Source organism: Labrus bergylta, chromosome 6, assembly GCF_963930695.1.
Source record: "Labrus bergylta chromosome 6, fLabBer1.1, whole genome shotgun sequence".
NCBI classification, from domain to species: domain Eukaryota; kingdom Metazoa; phylum Chordata; class Actinopteri; order Labriformes; family Labridae; genus Labrus; species Labrus bergylta.
In genome coordinates, this window is record NC_089200.1 from 20632839 (window position 1) to 20656495 (window position 23657).

Sequence of the window (23657 nt, forward strand, 5' to 3'; positions counted from 1 at the left end):
GGTTCCACGCTGTCAAACACTCAACCAGACACAGATTAGCGGATGTCGTAGCCATAGTCACTCTCACATTTTATTCATGTTTACCGGCTGTTATCTACAGTCCTATTTCCACTTAAAGTGAGCATGTGTAGTGATGACTCATGTACAATTTACTCCTCAAAAGTAATCCTTCAAAGACAGCATGTAAAAAAATCTGTCCCTGTTTGAGTTCCTTTCAAAGATCGTGTATATCTAATAGATAAAATATTGTTTGAAACAATTTATAAAATAATTCTCACAAATGTGCAGCTCTGTAGAGAAAATACAAGCTTTGCATAAAAATTGCACCATTGAAAAATGGAAGAGATCTCACTGAAATGCCAAACAGATCTCTACAAAAGCAGCATAGATAAGCCCATTCTCTAATAAGTAATGGTTGTTTCCAAAAGTGACCTTATTGCTTTGCTATAAAAAAAAACAACGATAAACACACAAAAATCAAACTCATCGTGTCACAGAGAGAACAGTATAGATGGTAAACATGACATGAAAAAAATCAAATGAAAAAAAAAAATCAACTGATGAAACTTAAGTGTATTATATTGAGCTCATTGTGAATTAAATGCATAAAAAAGTGTCATTTTCTGAGTGAATTACAACAGAGTTAGTAAAGAAAACCAACAGCTGGCAATTGTAGTTAAAGGCACTTTGAAAGAACATAAGCTGAGAGTGAATATTCTTTCACTCAGAGTAAAGTCCCATACAGCACAGCCTGAGTAAGAACAGGCACTCTGCTTTATTAGGACCTCTAAGCAGGATGAATAAAGCTGTTTGTAGATCTCCTGAAATAAAGTAAAACACTCAATAAAATGGCAGCTTTTTCTTAAATAAAGACATGAGACCATGTGAGTAAACGTTTTAAGTCTGTCCCCTGAGATATATGCTGTTTTATGAAAGATAAAGTGTTGTTTCGTAGACCACTGCCTTGGTTTTGAAAATAGTGTTAAAAAAATAATAATTTAACCTGCCACTGGCAAGATACATATCTGCACCTTTTATGCTTTTTTTTAAACTTTCTGATTGTAAAAATCTTGAAATATTTAAAACTTGCTGTGACTCCAAACATGTTAGAATCTTTCCTGGGTCTTCAAGGAAAACATTAAAAGATTAAAATCAGTCTCTTTTTCAACACAGGAGACTTTTGGGGACAAGCGAGGCCAAACTGAATGCAGATTACAGAAGGAAAATTACACATTTCTTTAACTGAACAACTTAGTGATTTAAACTTAAGTGAACTAAAGGTATATGTTTGTACTACTTGGTTTATAATTTTAAAAAACATTCCTCTATGTGTTTCATTTTCAAACCCCTTTAGACATAACTTCCCCTCACAAACAGTTAAAATATGATATGATGCCACAGAGTTAAAGGAACTCATTTAAAACATAAATCATGATAAACTTGGGTAAAAACATGTGTTTGACACGATAGTAATTCCTGGTATTAGGTTTGAAACAGTCCTTAAATTGCCATTTTTAGTGTGTTTCCACATTGACATCATGATAGTGTCTTTGTGACATCAAGCTGATGCCTCTGCAGAAGCGTCTCAGGGAAAGTCACTTCCATCATAGATGATGGGCTTCTCCATGGTCAGATGATAGAAGACTTTCTTGGAGATAAACCTGTTGGGAGAAAGTTCTCGGATCAAAGTACTGCAATACGATCAACTGAAATCAGATGCTGAGACACAACAGGAAGCTGGTTTTAGGGCAAAAACCCGCACACAAGAACACCAGATGGTGGCGGGAAATAAGGGCATATACTGTACAATGACAGTTTAAATATTTCTGTAAACAACAAATTCTCCACTTAGAAGAGGAGTCAGGACAAGGACCGTTGTTGACAGCTTGTCCTGATTCACGTCTGTTCAGCACAGTGATTGTATACTTGTATGTACTTTCATAGAAGGTTTTTGTTGTGTTTGAATGTGACGTGCATGACTAGAGCACTGTTCAGACGGCCCATAAAAAGGTGCGACAGAGGTGTAACGGGGGGATGAAGTGATCCCAACTCTGTGCCGCCTTTGGAGGTTTAAACAGAGGCGTTACAGGGGTGAGCCGGGATCACCAGAGCCAGAAGGGGAGAACAGCAGTGTGTGTGCATGTCTAAGTGTGTGTGTATGTGGAGCTGTTTCTCTACAACTTCTGCTTCCGCAACGCTGCAAGTCACTGAATTCACCAGTCTTGTACATCTATATTATGCCATTGTTGAATCACTATGAATGTACCAAGACGTAATGACGGTGGAGCTTTGATTAGGCGTTGTGGATTCACACTGTTAAAAGGGCTCAAGATTTAACATATGTGTGCAATAGATGGATATTTAGGGATCCATTGCTGACACATTCTCCTTTTATTCCCATGTAATTCTACTTTCTGTCTTCATTCATATCTATTTTAAATTAAAAATTAAAAATGAAAGATAAGCTCATTACCGTGAAAAGGAGTTGTCAAAGATAAGCGTGTAGAGACCAGGATGTCTGACCTTCAGCTGCCCCTGAATTGTCTCTTTATGGGAATTACAGCGAGTGAGAGGAATCAGGACCTGGGAGAGGAACAGAAAGATTGGTCTGAACTGAAACTTCATGTAAAGACTTATTGTCAAACAAAGGCCACACAAACAGATGTCTTTATAATGATCTCTTCTTGCTCTAATTACTTTATCTACTGTCGACTGTACATGTTGGACAGCTAGAGCGTCATTATCATTGTGTACTGTAGTTATGAAGATATAAATAATAAAAGAAACTGAAAAATACAACTGGAAAGGTAAGGTCAGAACTCATTTATAGCCCCTGACATTTGGAAGTGCAGGATGTTTACTTCATCTTGCTGAGCAACACTGGCCACCTGCAGTTTCTTTCTTTCGAAACTGCAGGTGGAAAGATCAAGCAAATAGTCCTGTCCTCTGCAGGAGGTGCAGGGTCAGTCCTTTGTGTGTGCTAATAAAATGTTTTTATTAGTTTTCAAGTGGCTGCAATTTCTATGAATAGAAAAGCATTTCCTTCAGCCTCAAGATGTTTTCTTATATGGGGGCAGGGAAAAAAATAGTCATTGTTTTTTTTTTTGCCTTTTCCTTACATGTCTGTGTCAAATGTAAAAGAAACAAATGATGCCAATGAAGGTCCACAGTCATAAGGCGCCTTTACTGTGTAGGCTTATAAGTAGCCTGTAGTTCCATTGAACAGACATAAAAAGCACACAATGAGCTCATCTACCTTTGACTGATCCACCTGAGTCTCAGCAGATTCCCTGTAAACCACACTGAAGGAGATGCTCTTGGGTTCAGAGGAAAACACCCAGCTGATGGTCGGCCCGCAGTCACCCACAGCAACAGTGATCACACTGTAACAGCTGGACTTGATAAAAAGTTCCCTGGAACCATCGCCGAACTGAGAAATATCTTCAATGCTGAGAGGGACCGCAACCCTGCAACAAGAAATGGTTAAAAATATATTTAAGAATGGGATTAATACAAGGTGACTCATCAGTTTAGACCACAAACACATGAAGGACCAGACTCACGTGACTTCTCCTGATCTGAGAAGGTTGATTTCTGAATCCTGAACAGTGGATATCTGATCCTCAGGATCATCAGGTGTCACATCTCCTGTGCTGCAGCAGAATCAAACATAGGTTTTTAATGTTTCGGACTAATGTTTCATACTACAAAAAGGATGTTCTTCACCTGTTTGCAGATGAAAATACAAAAGTCCCCTGGTGTAGCCAACAAAAACCATCTCTCAGAGCATGTTGCTCATACACTCCACATTTCATTTTGTGCATTAGAAGTATAAAACGGGTATAAACAGGTACCATGGCTCTTCTTTTTTTTTTTTTTTTAACGATTTAAAGCTTTTATCCCATTCTCTTCTTTTGACATTGTGCTTGACAAATATAATGACATATAATTGAAGTCAAGCACATCTTTGCACATTTTTAATGTGTGGTGCACGCATTCTTGGATGTCAGTACATGAATCATGATTTGGAAATGTTTTTGCATACTTTACAAGCATTGAGTGAATGCTTAATTTTCTTCCCATCACCGTTTCACCGTAAGCACCTTGTAACTTGTATTCTTCACACTCTTGTAAAAACACTTACAGATAAAATAATGATTTCTCTTCATACTCTGCTTTCATTTCCATCTATAATGTATGTGTGCACAATAAGAAACCGTTAAAAGAAAAATCAAAAGAAAACTACAGAGGCGAAGTTTATGTGTGGGCAGATGTTTTCTTTTCTTCACATGTCTGAACCTGACTGTTGGAGAGAGTGATTGAGCACAGCAAAGATGTAGCAGCTCATGACACTGAGAACACACAAGCTCTGAGCTTTGACTTGAAAAATCTGCAACACAATGTTCAATATTCAGAATAAGCACCTTGAATAAGCTGTGTTTACTAGCTATAGACACACAGCATATTCAATGTTTATTCTATATATCTTACTATATCTAATAATCACTTGTTAGGCAGTATTGACACATTGTCCTACATTTGCGGTTCATTCTTGTTTTCCACCTCTGGAAGTGTTAAGGTGTAAACAAGAAGGCACCATGGAAGAAAGCCTCATTTATTGGCTGCTTTAAAATAATCACAAATTTCCCAATTTATAGTTTGTAGGATGAAACGTTTGACCTATGATGTGCTCTGATTTTCAAACATAACATAATTCATTGTGCAATACTTGAATATGGGGGCATTTAGTTTGATGTGTAAATTGAATTTACATTCATATATCTCAAGGAAGTTAGGCCTTAAAACTATCTCAGGAGCTGGATAGTATCTTGTGTTGTGACATGTCCGTCTAACCGACATCCAAAATGACAGACTCAGAGAAGGACCATCTGAGCAAAGTCCTCGCCTTCACCCGATCCCCCCGCTCTGTCCCCAAATACATATTACACTTACATATCCAGCCTTCCTGAAGCCTGTCTGTCTTGTTCTCCCTCCATAGAGCCTCCTGTAGTCTGGGAGGTGGTGTCACTGTCGTAGACGCCGTTCACTTCCTCTTCTGTGATTATATCAAAAGCTCCATCATCAGCTCTGGGCATGGGGTCTGAAACTGGGAGGTCAATCATGAATGAATTGAGGTACTGGATTGTTGCGACAACATCTGTTACCTTGTTGTAGCCTCTTGATAAAATCCATTTAAAATCATATTGTATGTACTAAACACACACAAAAAAAAATGTCTGTACAACAGAAGCAAACAACACCTTGTTTCAATAGAAATGTCCTCTACTGCTCTTTTGCCAAATTTTCAGACAATAGTTTCTGTCCTTGTTCCTCAATTGTATAAAGTCAGTCTTTTCACTTCTGCTTCCCAGTATATTGACAGTAAATGTACCTAGCATGTGTTTTTGTTCATTGCTTGGCTCTCACCTGTTACCCTTGGTGTGGGTTTATATGGAGCAGGTTCAGGAGGGGGCTGAGGCCCAGCTCCTGGTGGTGGAGGCTCACTTTCTGAGAGACTCAGCTCTGCCTCTGTGAACCTCTCCACCACAGCGCTGTGCTGCGTGTAACAGTCCTTGCAGCAGCGCTCCTTCTTCCCACTGTGCTTGGTCATTGCAAAGTTGTTGCTGCAGTAGTAGCAGAAGATGCGACCACAAAGCCTAAAAATGATGCAGAAAAGAACAAGCAGGGTTACATCCACTCAAGTTTTGATTCTTCAAATATCATTTCTACTATTCTTGTAGTTTTAGATTGCCCTAAAAGGATTCTTTATCAATTCTGAAAATCACCTGCAGTGATGTCTGCGGAGCCACCAGGTGAACTGACCGTGACAGCTGAGGCAGTGCGTGCTCTCCTTATCCGACCACCAGCGCTCCTCTGCTCGAAGTTTCTGTTCAAACTCCAGAGCATCTGACTTCTGCCACAGAGCATCTTTATCCCTGAAAAAAAGACAAGTGCACAAAGTGTTAATGCCTGTTGATGCTTCCTTAACAAAACTAGACTTAAACTTTATCTGTGTTTTCATTCTAATTTTTCCCATTGAATAAACTTTGGGGACCCATACATGAAGACTGTAATTCAATGCTAACAAGCTGTCTAAATTGAACACACAACGTAGCTTAACTTCCCCAAAACATGAAATTGAGAAGAACAATAAAGGCATGAAATATAAACAAGTAGACAGAAATCATGTGGGCATATCCCTAAGGAGTTCCTGGATCCTCAGTCAAACCTTTGTTCTCTCTAAAATGTCTTAGCTTTCAAAGAATTACAATGTTTTTCAATGTTATGTTTGGCAGCAACCAAACATAACAAGGGTTAGACATTCTCAGAGACAACTTCTCCTTAATATGAAGAAACTATGTCTGTTGCAAAAGACAACATTGCACCACTGACCGCTGCAATAGAGACAAGTCATACCTTATGAGCTCAATGAGCCGTTCCTCGAGGTTAGTCTTGGTTCTGTTAAGGTCATCGACCTCTGCAGTCAGTTTGAGGCACTCGGTTTGTTTGGCAGCTTCTGTTGTGTTGAGTCTCTGCTTCAAATCCTCGGAGACCTTCAGCGCAGCCGAGTGTGCTTCTTCAGCCCTGGGGAGTAAAGAAATATAACTCAGAGGCGGTTTTGTTACAATGGAAGATTGAAAGCAAGGATAACTGGTCATAATGGTACCTGGTTACGGCATTTCTTAGCTGCTGAATCTCACTCTCACTGTCACGAATGGTTGTTTCATTGTTTGTGATGTGAGCATCTTTCTCGCCACTCAGACGCAAGTACTGCTCATTCACAGCCTTTATTTAAATAAAAAAAGTAAAGTCAGGAACACACATTTAGTGGATGGATAAATTACAATCAACACATTTCATGGACCAAAAATAAATCTTTCTAACGAGGCATGTTGGGGTAAAGGACATTCAAATACATTCTGCATCGCTCTAAATCAGGTCTGTTCATACAGATCTATAAAAAAAAGGGAACCATATAGAGAAAAACATGATCTCATAAGACATTCACTGACCTACCTGTTGTGTTAGGTTAGTTTACTGTACTGATTTTGCATTCGCACCCTCTCTACCTTCAGCCATCAAAGACATCTGCTTATGCAACCGCAGTGTCTCATTATTAAAAACCTGAAATAAAATCTCTCATGTTATCTTCTAACGTTGAGCACTGCATAAATATTCTGTATGCCCTATGTGGTGTTTTACTTTCCTTTTCTCCATCACTTCTGTAAATCAGGTAATGATACAGCTGTGACTGTCCAGGTTCCAGGTTATGAATAGATGCTGCACTTTTAACCTGCCTATCTACAGATTCTCTTGCAGTCCAAAGCTTTCCCCACTTAAAGTGTTAAAGAGTACAACATATTTTTTTCCTAATGATGGGTGTAAACGTATGTATGTAAAGCTACTTCTCTGTAAAGGAATGAAAAGGTGCACTTCCTGCCACCTGTTTAGTATCTCGTTATTACCGGAATATAAATCACTGCATCTTAAAGACACTGACCTCTAGTTCAGACACTTTGGCCTGCAAGCTGGACACGTTCTTCCCCTCCTTGTGCAGCTGGGCTTTGACCTTCTCCAACTGCTCATTCAAACTCTGAAATGTAAAAAGAGACACAAGGAAAATAAAGAGAGGCCTGCTTTGAAAAAAAGCCTATAAGCATTTATATGGCGCAAAATGAGATCCCAAATGGCAATGCTGAGTAAAACACACTTCCAGTTAGAACAACTTCTGAAAAGTCAAACACATATGCCCCGTTTCCACCAAGCAGTCCGATTTGGTTTTGTACAATTCGGTACGGTAAACCCTGAACTTCCACAGCCAACCGTACCCTTATTTGGTAAGCGGAGTGTAAGCCAGATGGAGATAGCCGCATCAGCTATGTAATAGTGTGATATCATAAAAGCCCAACATAGTGTAGCCCGCTATTAATTAATTTCAACGAAGAATATGAACAGGACACAGTAAGCAAGAGAGCCTTAAGGTCGGATTGATACCCTTGGCACCCTAACAAAAAGGTACCAAAAAAGCAGGACAGTACGGATCAGTTATTTTGGTACCATTCCCAACTTTTGACGGTGGAAACGCAAATAAACGGGTACCATACCAAACCGAACTCAACTGAGCCGCTTGATGAAAACGGGGCTTTAGGTGCATGACTCCGAATGCTGGGGTAAAACGTTTGACAAAAGTAATTGCTGAAACTTTTTTTGACATAAATTAATTTGATTTATTTAAATGCCCAATTCTTATGTTATTTATAATGATGTTAATCATTTGATTGCCTCTGTATGACAGCTTTAGACTTAAAAAGAAAACATTGAAGACAGAAAAACTACTTCACCTGTTCGAACATTAGTGAATACACTCTTACAATCATAATGCTAATACACAGAGATCTAACAGGCTTCATGTTTATCATGCTCACTGTTTTAGTGTAAGGTGTTCAGCATGCTAATATCTGTTAATCAACACTTAACACACCATTTATAAGTGATAGTCATGACCTCTGTATTTGATCATAAACCAGAGTGTTGGATTTAAAATAAGTATGACTGAATGATAACTACAGATTTAAAGTCAGGGATTGACTAAATTCCTTCTAAGGGATTCTTCCTTCACTCAGAAAGAGATACATCTGTGCACTCAACCAGATATGAATAAAACAGTTTATTCCATGTGTTAAAGAGCCATGCAAACTAAAACTATAGTCCAAAGTTATCACTACAGCAAAACTGACTCCCTCATGATGAACATGTTTTGACTCGCTCACCTTCATCTGGACCTGATAATTCATGCTCTCAGAGCTCAACTGGAACTTGATGGCACCCGCCTCCTCTCGGCTAGAGTCCTTCACACTCTGCAATTGTTTCTGGGCTTTTTCCAGCTGCTCCCGGAGCTCCACTATTGTGTCTGGAAGTTTCTCCTTCTGCATCAGCTCCTCTCTAAGTTTGTTATTCTCAAGACGTAGTTCTGACATGCTCTCTCCCAGCCGCTCCACTTCTTCTTCCAACTCTTCAATCTTGGCGGCATCCCCCACCAAATACTCTCTGGCCTCCTCTTTTTCTGCACTTAGCTTACAGATGGTGATCCCCAGCTCGGCCATTTCTGTGTTCGCCCTGTGCAGACCCTCTCGTGTCTCGTTGTTGTCTGAGACTAACTTGTCATTTTCTGCCTTTAGGGTCGACAGCTGTTCTCTGAGGGCCGCAGAAGAGATAACCAACTCGGCATGGGCGGCTACTTCTCGATCACGCTGCTCGATCAGCGACGCTTCTGTCTTTTTGCACTCCATGAGCTCCATTATATGCCTCTGATTGAGAGCCTCTGTCTGGGCTTTAAGTTGCTCAGTCAGAGTCCTGAGTTCATCTCTTTGGGCCTCTGTCACCTCCAATTGTGTTCTTGATTTGAGCTTTTCCTCCTCACATCTCTGTGTCTGCACCCTGAGGTCAAGCATCTCTCCCTGAAGCCTTGCTACATCTTTCATGCTCACTTCCAACTGGCTCTCAACCTTAGCCAGTTTTTTGCTTACTCCCTTGTTCTCCTTTACTTGGATTGCACTCCTCTCCAGCTGAGATCTCTCCATTACCTGCTTCTCAGAGGTGACCCTTTCAATAACTTCTGTCTGTTTTACCAAAATTGCTTCTATATCAGCTTTGGCAATCTCCACCTCCTTCTCCCTGGCCTCAACAGCTTTTAACCTGGACTGCAGCTCAACACAGTGCTTCTCTTTACTCTGTAGCTGTGCCTCTTTGGCTTGAAGCTGCTCTTGAAGGCTTGCTTCATTCTTGCGTGACACTCCTAAGTTCTGCTCCAAATCTCCAATTTGCCCATGGACACTCTTCAGGTCAGCTTGCATGCGGCTAAGAGCTGCCTTCACCTTGTCCTGCTCCTCTCTCAGACTCTGGTTCTCCTGCTCCAGCCGTTTCGATGTGTCCTCTGAGAGCTTTGCGGCGATGGTTGCTCGCTGCAGATTCTCATCCAGCTTGCGGTTCTCTTCACGCAGGCGCTTCTCTTTCTCATCCACTGTCATCTTGGTATCATCAAGCTGACCCCGAAGCTGTTTCTCAGAGGCCCTAAGAGCTGCTAGTTCAGCTTCAAGCGCAGTTCTTTTTTCCACCATCTCCTTCTTCAGCTCTTCATTTCTCTTTGACGAGGCCAGTAGTTTCTCATAGAGCTCCATTAGATTGCCGCACTGGGTCTTGTAGTCTTCTATCTTCATAGCCTGTTCCTTAACATTACCCTCCAGCTCAGCAAGGTTAGAGGTCAGTTTGTCCTTCTCTGTGGTCAGGCTTTGGTTCTTGGTCTTTAGCTGTTCTAGTGTCTCGTAGCTTGAGGTTAGCTCTGCCTCTTTTATATGTACTTGCTCTTTAAGTGCACTGACTTCTGCACCTAAAGATTCCTTTAATGCATCAGCGTTCTTTTGCATTTCATCTTTATTTTGGTGTGTCCTCCTCTTCACCTCCTCAAACTCCTCCTCCTTCTGTTCCAGGGATCTTTGGAGGTCCTGCAGCTGCCTTTGGAGGTTGCTCGCCTCCTTCTCTCTCACTGTCAAGGCTCCCTGCAGCTTATCAAGTGCACTGCACTGTTCCTCCACTTTTGCCTCTAACTTTGCCTTCTCCTCGGACACAGAGGTAACCAACGCTCCAAGTTTTGTTTCACCAGTCTTTGCAGCTTCTTCCTTGACTCTCAGCTCATCCTCTAGCCTCTCTGTCTGTCTCTTATTCTCCTCTACCTTAGCTACAGCTTCCATCTTCCCTTTCTCTGCCTCTTTTAATCTGTCCAGCAGCTCGTGTATCTTCTGTGCTGAATCAAAGTGACTGGCTGCCTGCTGGCCCTTCTCATTCAGAACCCCATCCAACTTGGCCAGGAGCTCTAGGTTCTTCCCTTCAGCAGCTGCCAGCTTTTCCTGAAGCATTTGTTGTTCAGCCTCTCTGTCTTTTTCCTTAGTCCTGAGTGCATCCAACTCTCTGGACAGCACCTTCTCTCTCCCCTGCAGAGCTTTGAGTTCTCCCTGCAGTCCCTGCTGCTCCTCTTGGGCAGCGAGAGACATATCCAGCTGCCTCTGGAGCTCCACAACGACCCCCCTGAGCTCAGCAGCCTCCTCACCCAACTGTTTCATCTTGTCCAGGAGCTCTCGCTGGTTCAGCTCTGACTGGTCCAGCTCCAGACGAAGGTCCTCAACTGTGCTGTCATCTTCTGCGCAAGCAGGCAGAGACTCATTCAGGTCATTCAGTAGACCCTGGCCATAGTCAGGGCTATAGGGGAACTCGGGTGCTTGCTGCATTATTGGCAAGGAAGGAAGAGGTGAGGAGAAAGAACAGAGGAAGTGTGATTGACTTCATATAACCATATTCAATTCTGATGAAATGTCAGGATGCTTTGAAAGATACTCTTCAGTTACCTGGGAGTAGGTGCTAGCCAAACTGTTAATGCTTGAACTACGACTGGGTGGTTTCCACATGTGACCGGGTGAGTTTGCACTTCCAAGTGTTCGCCTGTCAATCAGAAAATAAATCAGTACACATCATAAAACTTGAACATTTTGTGAAGTACTTGTTTTAAAGTAATTTCTTGATGTTTATTTCAATATCCGACCGTAGTATAAAGGTGCTCTAAATATTGTTTGGACTTTTCTTTGAGTCTGTTACCTTGCAAAAGTAGGCCAGGAGGCATCGAGATCATAACCTCTTGAAGCCACATCAAACTGGACCTCATTGAGTTCGTACAGGTGATTGATTATGTCAACACTGAGGTGGGGCTTCAGGAAGGGGCTTCTTGCATAGTACCAGTCACTGCAGGAAAAAAATAATGGAGTGGTTAGAAAAGGAAAGAAAAAAAGGTTATATTTTATTTATACCTTCGGCACTCAAATTCGTGAGAAATGAGCTTCAGATAACTTCATCAGCTGCAAGTGTCATTACATGGGTTAAAGTGTATTCAACACATCTAGGAGCCTCCAATTCAGTCTTATGTAAGCATATCTCTGCTGGGGGGGAAACAACTTTTGTAGGCTTCTTTTTTGAGTGTTTGATCTACATTGATCTTAAGTCTTGTAACCCCACCCCCACCCCAGACACACAAACCACCACCACTTCCTTTTAGAGCTTATGCATCTTATGAGGTTCCAAGGGTTGAGCGTGGGGAAAAAAAACAACCTCTCCTACCTTGCCTCCAGGACTTGAGAAAATGTCAGCGAATTCTACATCTCATTAATTAGTCCCCTGGGAAAAATGGAAAGCTAAAAGGAAAGCCCATGTAACCTAGAAATGCATTATGATTTAATGAACATGGTTTTAGTCTTGTCTCTGTGTGTGCTTGATGTCTGCACCCTGCTGGTTTTGTTTAGTTTAACTGGTTTGCCGTCTTTGCCAAGTTAAAGGGACTTCCAAAATGAATTAAACGGCACAGGAATAAATACATCAATTAATAAATAAGATGGAATTCAAAACTCAGAAGCTGCAGGAATACCTCAATCATAAGTAAGATGACATAGCTTGGATAGAAGCAAATTGTTTATGGAACCAAATGACAGGTGTGTGCCTTTAAGAGGTACACGTACACAGCAGCACATCAGCCCTGCACTCGCCTCCCTTCACTTTTAAATTGTATTACTTGTTTTTAAGTCACTCCATGGTTTAACCTCCTCTTCTCTATCAGAACCTTAAATCTTTTAAACCCCAGGACAATCACTCAAGTCCTCTGAGCAGTCTTTCCTTGTCGTCCCCTGAGCGCAGAGGAAACTCGGGGGCCACTGTGACTTTTCAGTTGTCTGTGGAATCAATTGCCCCCTCTCATCAGAGGTGCTAACTCTTAAACTGACTATTAAATCAATCCAAAGCACAGCTCAAGACACACCTTTTTTCCCTGACCTTTGGAATGAGCTAAAACAAATCCCATATTTGATTAAGAATTGTCTTTCTTTGTTGTCTATCTATTATGCCTAGTCTGTAAAACACTTTGGTCAGCTGAGGCTTGACTTTAAAGAGAAGGATTTCGTCTTATTTTATGTGCTTAACATATTTTTATCTCTGTTTTTTTAAGTCATTGAGACCCTTGTTTGTTGTTATAGTTGCTGTTTGTCTCTATTCAAATCTTTCTTTCTGTATCTCCCTCTACTCCACTTTCCAAGTCCAACAGTTTCATCAGACGGCTGTTCAACAAGAGTCTGGTTCTGCTCGAGGTTTCTGTCTCTTATAAGGAAAATAGTTTGCCACTGTAACTTTGCTGATTGTTTAGTGTCATGTCGTGATGGATTTATGTTGGGTCTTTGTAAATAACAGAGCAAAGAGTAAAGTCTGGACCAGCTCTTGAGATAACATTTGTTATGAAGTGAGTATCTTTATCCCTCTTAGACCATTCTTCAAATATAACTTCTACTGGCTTCATTTTCTCCAGTAGTGATCCCATCTAACATAAAGTGAAGTAAAACTATAGATGATCAACAATGAGATGCTGAAGTTCAAAACCAGAAGTAACATGTTCATCAATTTCACCACACATGTAGCCACATCCAACCTAACCTTTTATGATTTCATAATCTGTTCTAAACTCTACCAAAAAACTTTGTAAATGCGTCTGTTCTGTGAGTATTTTACCTGGTGACTCTCTGGTTCATCAGGCACTGCTGCAGGGTGTCAGCCAGTCGCTGATGTACCAGGGAGTAACGGATAAATGCTCGGCCTTTCCCCAGAGGAGTCTTCAGCTTTAAAAGGAGAAAAGACTTTTTGGTTGATTAACACTTCACACATCACAAACTACTAAGTTAATGACATTATTGAATCATTGATGATAATTCTGCTCTCAAACTCAACATATCAAACACAACATAACAACATTTGTTCAAGTGGTGAAACCAAAAATCTCAGTAGGAAGATATTTGAAGTGTACAAAACACAAATTATTCATGTCTCCTACAAGTTATGGAAGTAAAAAACAATGTGTTTTATCCACAACAAATAGAAAAGCACTTCAGAATGATGAAATCTAATAATGTGTTAAAGGGATGTAAGTCTTGGGTGGTTTTCTTCTTGTCTATTGGAAGAACTGGCTTCTAATCAGTAATATAAAAGTAATACTAATTAAATGTTATGAAGTATCTTTACTTTGATTCAGAGTAAAATGAATCACAAAACCCATTTAAGTCATAGTGAGTGTAACTGTGTATGGGATGATCTCATTATGCAAACGATCAGAATGTAAGCAGTTCTTTAAAAATGTTTTTGATTTTTTGTTTAGTTTATTTGAATCAGGGACAGTGTACAAAAAAACCCATTAGTCTCAGAAGAGAAGAGATGCTTTGTACCAGATTTAGCTAACTAGCTAATTTCCATCTATTGTCCCTGGGCAGATAATGGCAAGAGTAAAATACAAATCAACCAGCAATGAACACACGCACACCCACACATGCTCATACTCAATTCATAAGAGAAAAGAAAGACATAGAACAATATACAGATATTAAAACATTATGTACAAGATTCCCTGAGATGAAAAAGGTTGTTGAGCTGACACATTAATGCTGACAAGACTGCTTACTTAAAATCCTTTTCTTTTTTTTTTTTACTTTTACTAAGTTTGTGCAAAGTTTCAGACTAGTTGGAAGATTATTCCATTCTTTAAAGGCTTTAATTGTTAAAAAAAAAAAAAAGCTCACTCTCATACCTCAGAGATGGATTTTACAAAGCGGATGCCGTCATTGGCTCCTTTGACCTTAGCCAAACAGTCGCTGAAGTAATCCCAATAGTCTTTCCTCGTACCAAGAAATGTGGTTTTCTCCTTCTGGTCAAACTGGATGAAAGATAATCATATTTATAAAAGTTTTAGCCAAAAACTGTCAAACACTGACCACTTTTCACACTTGAATTTATAGTAATTAAATGAGTACAAAATAATGTTTGTGGTTTTGTTCCCCATACAGATATTCAGGAGAATTACAAAAATGCACATTTTCCTCAATTTTAAATGAGAAAACACATTTGTCTTATCTCTATCTTATTATTACATCATAATAATCATTCACATCTTCCTAAAGTTATTGTGATTTCATGGGTTAACAGTAAGTAAAAACACACCTGCAGAAGGTACTCCAGTTTGTAGGAGAACTTGTGCAGGTTGGTACTGTCATCGGTGATTGGCTCCCCACTTTCTCTGTATTCCTTTGCTAGCTCTGTAACAGCATCTAAAATTCACATAGTACATAAACAAAGTCAAGTATGAGGGATAAATTAACACAGGGTCAGGAAAATTACAAATATATATAACAGAAAAACAACACATTTAAATGATGGCAGAAAAGACTGTTTCTTACGTAAGACTTAGTATGTAGTTATGAATATGTTTGATATGAAGTTATATTGCTGTCTTTTTTTTTTTTTTTACTGATGCCTACCCCTCAAATTGCTTTCCATATTTTTCCACTTTTACCTTCATCAGCTAGTTTTTAAATCGATCACTTGCCTCGTATCCACCGCAAAAACTGGAAGGAAACCTGTGATGGGTGCACCCTCAGTAAGCATTTTCTGTCTCGTTGCATGCTGACGGAGGCTTCCACCACACCCTGACTACAGGGACATGAGACCAGACGTCTTTCCAAAGGATTTGCTCAAATGAAGAGATTGGATATTTCCATGCATGAGGATTGAACTAAGACTTTTCAGGTACTTTCATCATGGCAAACCCTCCTGGATCTTTTTTTCCTCTCTTGTTAGTCACACCATGGAAGCACAAAAACTGCCTGCAGTCTATCTATTCACACACAATTAAAGTGACCAGCACCCACACAAAGATGACGTACCATGCAGATCTCTGATAATCCTCTGGAGTTGGCTCTCCCCTGCTGAAGCCCCAGCAGCCATGGCCCCACCACTGTCTCCCAGGCAACCAGGGGTCACAGGTTCACATCCAGTCTGCTGAATAAGAGATTTAGAGCCAGTCAGGAACAAAAGTTGAATGCTGCAAAACTACTGTACTCTCTTTCCGGAACACATGGACACGTCATGCCACACCAATGCGTAACACATTAATAAAAGTTGTGCTTCTCTGCAGAAAAATGTTAAATTAAGTCTGACAGAAATAACATGATCCTTTATGAATGCAATGTGATCTGATGAAAATCCTATGCAGACAATAACAATCACACAGCAGGTAGGATATATTGCATACTGCTGGTTATGTGTCGGATATGTGAATGTGTCATTAGGCTATGAAGTAAACAAAGCCTGTGGCATGAGCTGCTTGTTGTTAGATACAAACTTACGCTTTACAGATATAAACACAAAGAAAACCAACAGTTTAATTAATGAAAACACCAAAAAACATAGTTTCACTACACTCCTACAACGTTACTGCAGCTTACTTGACAAACCACAGTCAATAACGCACAGCTGGGCAGCTCAAGACTTCACAGACGACTTGTGTATTTCTGTCCTGGTGACGACATATTCAGATCTGATCCTTTGACAAACATTTAAAAACGAACCGGAACACCATGAGACGCTGAAAAGTTTGGTCAAACATGACACATTTTGACAAAAGACTGACGCAAACATGAATGATAAAAGGAAACAAACTTCGACATACTTTTACAGATATGACTCAAGCGCATAACAATCCAGGACGTTTGAGTGTGCATCCAAACTTGTTGAGTTTTTTCTGATTGACGTCGTGTCCTTCACTCACAACGCGCCGTGTAGCCCTCGGACCAATGAGAGCGAGGTCTGTAGGCGGGACTCTGACGCACCATGTTTAGTTGTCGTGGCAGAGTAAACAGAGCTGTCATGTGATCAGTGTTATTCAGAAACATGTTGTCCCGGTTGTCCCACTCTTCTCACGGCCTTTGACGGCAGGACAGACGTAATCGTTTCCGGGTAGTCTATTACAAAATTCAGTTTATAGGGAATGTCTTTAATTCTCAGATCAGGTTAGACAATTAGTTGGCGTGCACATCTACATGAATTCAAGAGCCATTTAACCATTTATTTAGTAAAAGCACATGGTGAGTGGGACAGATGGATAGATTGATGATTGGAGAGATGATTTTCTGTACAGAAAAATATAAATGAATCAATGCAAGGAAGGGGTGGACATGACTGCGCCTGAATATAACCTACAAACTCCTTCATCATATTCTGCCATGACACTGATCGACTCCACACACTGCTGTCTCCGAAGCTTTCGGCTTGAGATATTTCAACCTAGTGGTATGAAGTGCCTCTTGTGCTTTAAATCTTTGAAATATGTTTAAATTGATTGGAAAGTGTTCCACCATTCAATAAGTTTGTTTGAAATTGTATGATATTCAGTTTGTGATTTGTATAGAATACTTCAGACATATTTAGTTCATTGATATTGTTATGATAAGGCGTTAGGAGGATTCACTTCAGTGTCTTTAGTACTGATGTCACACCTGAGGGGGGCGGGTGGCGGCTCTGTCTCTGTAACCTTCATTAGCAGGACCTGCGGAGGAGCCGGCTGAAATTGGTTTTGAGTGGAAGAGGGAGGGAGGGAGACGTGAGGACGCAAGACACCTGAGAGACTGAATCTGAAGTAACGTTTGTTTTTGTGTCAACACTTCACGGGTTCTTTTTACACATGAACTAAACTGATATGAAAGAAAGGGCTGGCTGAGGAGATCGTACTCCAAGTGACTCCGTGGATCGAGTTGTCTGAGTGTGCTGGTGGTGGCACATAGAAGGGTCTTGGCGGTCAGTCACCTACACGCACCCCTCAAACAGACAGGACAGTTGCAAACACTTTCAGGAAAGGCAGGATACACCTTCACGTTTACGCAACACAAAAGGAGAGGCATTAAGTTACGGGCTCACTGGCCTTAGAGTCAGAGGCTCAAGGATAGCATTTAGCTGTGGGTTTGTGTAGCGGCATAACCATATAATCAAATAAAAAATGTCCAGTCCTTGCCTGTGACGATACAATAAAAACACACTTAAATTTTATTGGTTTCATTTCTTTGAGGGACATTAATTTCCCACCCACATTTATATTGGTATTTATATTACAATTTTTTGTTTGGTTTTATGATGTGAAGTTGCCAAGTAATCTGGCACAAGTTGCCCATTATTTTAAAACACATTATGATACCTGCTAAGTCACAAGTGTCCACCTAACAATATTTTGAAAAAAGCCTGCCTTCAGGCCTGTAATTTCCTCGACTCTATCCAACATGCCCGACCTGATACAGAGAACAAAGAAAACCTAAATGTTCCCGTCGCATTTACCTTTTGTTTAGAGTCAAGTACTCATGAAGTTGATGCATTAATGATGTAAAATCATCCACTATGTCTAAAAGAAGAAAAAAACCTTTGAAACTCGTCTGCATTGGAACATGTGATTAAACGTTAACTCAACATATGATGTTCCATGGAATGGCAGCAATTAAATCTTAGTTTTTTCATGGTATTTCAAGCCGAAGTGTACATTAATGTTGCAAATTGATACAAGTTATTTTCGGCCTGAAAATAATCAGCAGACAGGAAGACTACAACGAGAGAGAATGCCTCCCAGGTATTTGCAGGATTACCAAACTGAGCTTTATGGCCAGCAACCCAAACATTTAAGACAGTGTTCAGATCATGTTACAGAGATGTACAAAAGAAATAGCACATTTAAAGGATATGATTTAAGTCTTAAATAAAAGAGTTGATCATTATTAACATGGCTACTCAGAGGGAGATTCAGAGGAGCAGTGTGACTCCCAATAAGCCCTGCAATCTCCATGTGAACAAAATGAAGCACATACTGACTGTCACAGAACCTCAGTGTGAAAAGTCCCAATCTGAACCTAACCTAAATGAATCATTACCCATCTTGAAACCTGGAAAATGTTCCCAATCTGCTCAAACCCTTTTCCCATATAAGCCTTCTGCTGTTCAATGTGAGCATAAAATACCTGCTTCAGTTTCCCATGCGAGATATGAACACCACCTCCATCAAGTCAATTTACTTCATCCTCATCAACTCACATGCCACCACACCCATCATATCCCAATGCTATACCTCAAAGTTCAGGCAAACCAATTTCAAGGCATCGCCCCTTCATACCCACAAGATCTGTTCAGTCAGCCACAGTCCATCCTTCCAGCATGCCTGCTATTCATCCTCCTTAAACCTTACATATACCAATTTCTATGCAAATGCCACCAGCCTCTTCTTTACATTTACACCCCAGCAGGCCCCTCACAGTCAGTTACCATCAGCTCAGGGGCCTCTACTCCCATCATATGTCATTCAACTTGCTCCTATGCCCCTACCTCAAGGTTCATCAGTCAGTTCCCAGCATTATACCCAGCATGTTGTGCATCAGCCAGCTCCTACCATGCTGACTGTCTACATTCAACAGGAGTTCTCCTTAACCTCAGTGGCTCCTGTACAGCAGACAAGATACACATTACGGGTTGAACACCTGAACTGTACAATTTCATATCCTTTTGGATCTCCCCTCAGCTCACCATATTGCACTTTCATTTGCCCATGACCCACAGCAATGGACTGACAGAGAAGGAGAATGTCAGGCAGTGGTAGCTCAAGCCTGCAACTTACAAATTGACGTACTGCAGAATCAAAGATTCAAGTATCACCCTGCTACCATGCCCTTTAGTGCTGACTAGAGGTCTTAATATGGACCAACTACACCAGGACATCAGCCACAACCCCCATTTATACTCATGTTCATACTGCCAGTCTACCTCCCACTGCCTGACAAACTGTGAAAGCTTAAATGAACTATAAGCAAAGATAAAGTGACAAAATGGCTGAAGGAAGAAAACGTATTGGAATGAGTCAGAACACATAAAGCCTCCAACTGTACTTTGAAGAAACCTTGCCCCAAATGTAATGTCTGCAACTTGACATTTTTATGATGTAAATAGGAACAAGTTAGCATCGAGTGTTGTACATAAACCTGCAAAGTACAACATCTAAAATATTACTGAAAGTAGTTAAAGTCAAACTTAACCACAAGAACAGGACATTTGATATATGCCATATTAGATTACAAGCAGCGAAGTATCTTTGTCTATGGGGTAGCGAGAAAACTTTCAGCTGCCATTTGTGTTTTTTCACTACCATAACAGAAAAGGAACAGAAAACACTGTCACGAGTTGGCTGTATTTCTGGTCCTTTCTGAGCTCTCTTTTGAGTGAACAGAGGGTGTCCCATCAGACAACATATCTCCCATTGTGCAGGAGGTAAGCCATATTTTTGCTTTATAATATCATTATACATCATATTTGTGTTTGATTTGACATATGGAAACAATATTATTGTTTAACTGTGTTGAAGCTAAAAAACAACATCATTATTTTCTTTTTTAGGTTCTAGTGAACAGAAATGAACGAATCTCTTAATGACAGCATATATGACACTAACTATGAGGATGAAGTCTGTGAAAAAGATGAGGTGGTCAAGTTTGGATCCTTTGCCGTTCCTGTTTTTTTCTCCATCGTGATCACACTGAGCCTCACGGGAAACATCCTGGTGCTTGTCATCCTGGCTTTGTATGAAAACCTCAAGTCTCTTACCAACATTTTCATCCTAAACCTGGCCATCTCTGACCTCGTCTTCACCATCGGTCTTCCATTCTGGGCAGTTTATCACATATATGGATGGTTGTTTTCGGAGACTCTGTGCAAAATTGTGAATTTTGTTTTCTTCACTGGGTTTTACAGCAGCGTCCTCTTCCTAACCAGCATGACCGTCTACAGGTATTTGTCGGTGGTCCATCCTCTCTCTGACCTGAGGGCAAAGAGATTCAGCACACGAGTTTTTTTGTCTTTTCTTCTGTGGGTGATCAGCATTGGAGCAGCCATGCCCTATCTGCTCTACAGCTCCATAGTCTCAATCCACCACAATGGTAAACACTCCCTGGGTTGCGAATACGAAACGACCTTGTTGAGAAACATTTCTGTCACCCAACAGAATGTTTTCTTCTTGATTGCTTTTGCAGTGATAGCTTTCTGCTACATTAAGATACTGGGAAAAATCACGAAAGCCCGATCTAGCACAAGAAACCGAGCTGTTAAGTTAGTCTTCTGTATCGTTGCTGTGTTTTTCCTCGGCTGGGTGCCTTACAATGTTGTCATCTTCCTAAGGATTTTAGGTGAAAATTTGGTTAAGCCATTCGATGACTGTGAAACAAGCATCCACCTGGACTATGCATTCAACGTGTGTAGGCTCATTGCTTTCTCCCACTGCTGCCTGAACCCTGTCTTTTATGCATTTGTTGGTGTAAAGTTTAGGAATCATTTGAAGTCCATGCTGCATCGAATGTGTATTTGTAGAAGTCCAGTCGAAGAACAGCAAATTAGGATGCAAAACTTCTCACGAGGATCAATGTACTAGTTGTTGTTGAAGTATTTTATTTATTTCAATTAAGTACTGCACCATTGATTTAAAAAAAAAAAAAAATAGTCAAGGATGCATTTGGTAAAATACCTTTCCGTCAAAATAAACAAACTGCTTCATATGTTTCCATTGTAGTAAGGGACAGAGACTATTCAAATCATAATTTTGCTGTTTATTGACGTTTGTCTTTGCTGTAACTATGTCATAAATGTACACTGAACTCACAACTCAAACATTTGTTGACTTTTAATTTATTTTTATATAATAGGGACAACAATGTAATTTAACATAGTTTCAAAACAAAACATGAAACTGATGTGCTACACGGAGAGTTTATTGCAATTGATAATTTACAACTCTTGTTTCTAGTTTGACCTTTCAGTAAACAGAGAGTATAAAATAGCCTATAAAACATTCAATGACATACAATCACATTACTTGATGAGGATTAAATTAAAATACATACCACAATGTGACAATTAAAAAAATGTTTTTATCTACAAACCAATTTAAATGAGTCATTTTAGGAGCAACAATTTAAGAATGGGTACAGCCTGGTAAGTTTCATGATTTTTTGTAAACATACATTAAGAAATGTAAATAATCTTTTAAACAACAGAAACCACAATAAATGATTTTGCATTAAGGTATTCCCTATAGGTTAATCCTGTATATCATAAATCATCACATAGGGTATACTACATATCCTTTTTTAATCATTATTTTGTCTTGGAATCAATTTGTAGGCCTAACTTTGTTTTAAAAGATCATGCATGTAGAAAAAGATCATCAACTTTACTTATATTATCGTTACTCTAATAAGAAATTTAAGATTCTATTTCAGTGTTTTTTTTTATTTGATAATTCCAATTCATATTCTCAAACATTAGTTGTCTATAGCCTACATACAGTAGAGGCTTTAAGTGTGTAAAAATGAAAATTAACAGAAATTAACTGAAGGTCACATAGGGCTAATAAATGCAGATCATTCAACACTCGTCATAGGCTACAGTCTGGACACAACTTTTACTGTTGTCAGATTGAGCACTGCTTACATTCATCTTTGAAGTGTCATTCTTGCCAAACATAAATTCCTACATGTTGCCAACATTAGCATTTAGCAATATTTATTTTGGAAGTTTACTGTAGCCTTCTGCTCACAGACTGTAAATATTACAGTTTTGCTACAAGACGAGCTACTACACACACCAAAAATTAACCGGTTGATGTCTCAATTAAGTAGACGAGAGGATGGTAGTTTTAACAACATAGTATTTATTTAAGAATGTAACACAGCGTTAAACAAGTTAAAATGAATGACCAATAAAGGCAACACAGCAGCTTTATATATATATATATATATACGCTGTTCACTAGACAAGTCACACATACATTACTGTGGCAGTGTGCAGGGATGACTGATGAATCACTTGATCCCCCTAGCAACAAGGTACGCAGGGAAAAATCACTGCTCCTAATCACACTCAAGATCCAACTTACACATTTAACAACACTCCCTAAAAATCACTAACTTCACCTGCTCACGCAGCAAATAATTCATGCATAACACTACAAATTAATAAAGACAGCAAAAGGTATCAAGGCTTTCAGAGTTACTATGAATTCATGAATTGCACTTCGCCCACAAAGTCTATTGCCCGCGGCCCGTCAAAGTATCTAATTTGAAACTACTTCTAAAAATAAACAATTAAGTAAATATGAAAGTGGGGAAAAACAGTGACAGTTTTTAGTTAATTCCAAGTCCTAGAGAAATAAACAAGACTTTAAATCAATATCAAAAACATATTAATTACATTTCTTAAAAAAGTGTCAACCCAAAATAGCATACCTTTAATTCATCAACTTAGCACCCGGACCAGCAGTGTGCTTTTAATGTTGTGATGAGCCATACTAAAAAACATATATAAGAAAATAATTACACAGTGTCACATAATTTGATACATTCATTTTGCACAATAATAATCTGCAAGTTTACTCCCGTTTTTGATTAAGCGCGATAATGAAATACAAACTAATTATTAAAGCCCAACAGAGATGATTTCATTCATAGAACAAAATGAGGACTCTCATGTTAAAACAATGAGTCACTGCAGAGTCCAGTCGTCCTCCTACTTGTTGTAATCCGCGATCTACAAGAGCGAATACATTCAACTTTAGCACGGTTCTTGCATGTGCTTTCATACTGTGTGGATAATTACGTTTTAAGCTCAATAGATCACTTACTGCCAGCAATTGTTTGTAATCAGTTCGCCTCACGCTGCACTTCCTTGTTCTACACACA

General features: G+C 39.7%; 2 protein-coding genes and 1 long non-coding RNA gene across 4 annotated transcripts; 1 reads left to right on the forward strand and 2 right to left on the reverse strand.

Moving 5' to 3' along the window:
• Positions 1-52: 52 nt before the first annotated feature.
• fyco1a (FYVE and coiled-coil domain autophagy adaptor 1a) lies at positions 53-16658 on the reverse strand. 2 transcript variants are annotated; one of them, XM_065955967.1, is made up of 19 exons: positions 16577-16593; positions 16353-16450; positions 15792-15906; positions 15070-15176; positions 14660-14785; positions 13594-13700; positions 11647-11790; positions 11400-11493; positions 8772-11276; positions 7502-7594; positions 6668-6786; positions 6418-6585; positions 5787-5936; positions 5428-5657; positions 4954-5107; positions 3564-3653; positions 3257-3467; positions 2474-2583; positions 53-1661 (listed from the first exon to the last, which is right to left on the reverse strand). In XM_065955967.1, the coding sequence occupies exons 3-19, from the start codon at positions 15850-15852 to the stop codon at positions 1586-1588; spliced, it is 4545 nt and encodes a 1514-aa protein (XP_065812039.1). In that variant the 5' UTR covers positions 15853-15906; positions 16353-16450; positions 16577-16593; the 3' UTR covers positions 53-1585. The 2 variants fall into 2 exon arrangements, with proteins under 2 accessions (XP_065812039.1, XP_020503248.2); XM_020647592.3 differs by lacking the exon at positions 16353-16450 and having other exon boundaries at positions 16577-16658.
• A 163-nt stretch (positions 16659-16821) lies between these two features.
• xcr1a.1 (chemokine (C motif) receptor 1a, duplicate 1) lies at positions 16822-21588 on the forward strand. The gene is made up of 2 exons (XM_020647623.3): positions 16822-20199; positions 20326-21588. The coding sequence occupies exon 2, from the start codon at positions 20342-20344 to the stop codon at positions 21350-21352; it is 1011 nt and encodes a 336-aa protein (XP_020503279.1). The 5' UTR covers positions 16822-20199; positions 20326-20341; the 3' UTR covers positions 21353-21588.
• Positions 21589-22610: 1022 nt separating this feature from the next.
• LOC109978735 (uncharacterized) lies at positions 22611-23652 on the reverse strand. The gene is made up of 2 exons (XR_002277547.3): positions 23600-23652; positions 22611-23505 (listed from the first exon to the last, which is right to left on the reverse strand). It is a non-coding gene; the product is annotated as an uncharacterized lncRNA (long non-coding RNA).
• Between the last annotated feature and the right edge of the window lie 5 nt (positions 23653-23657).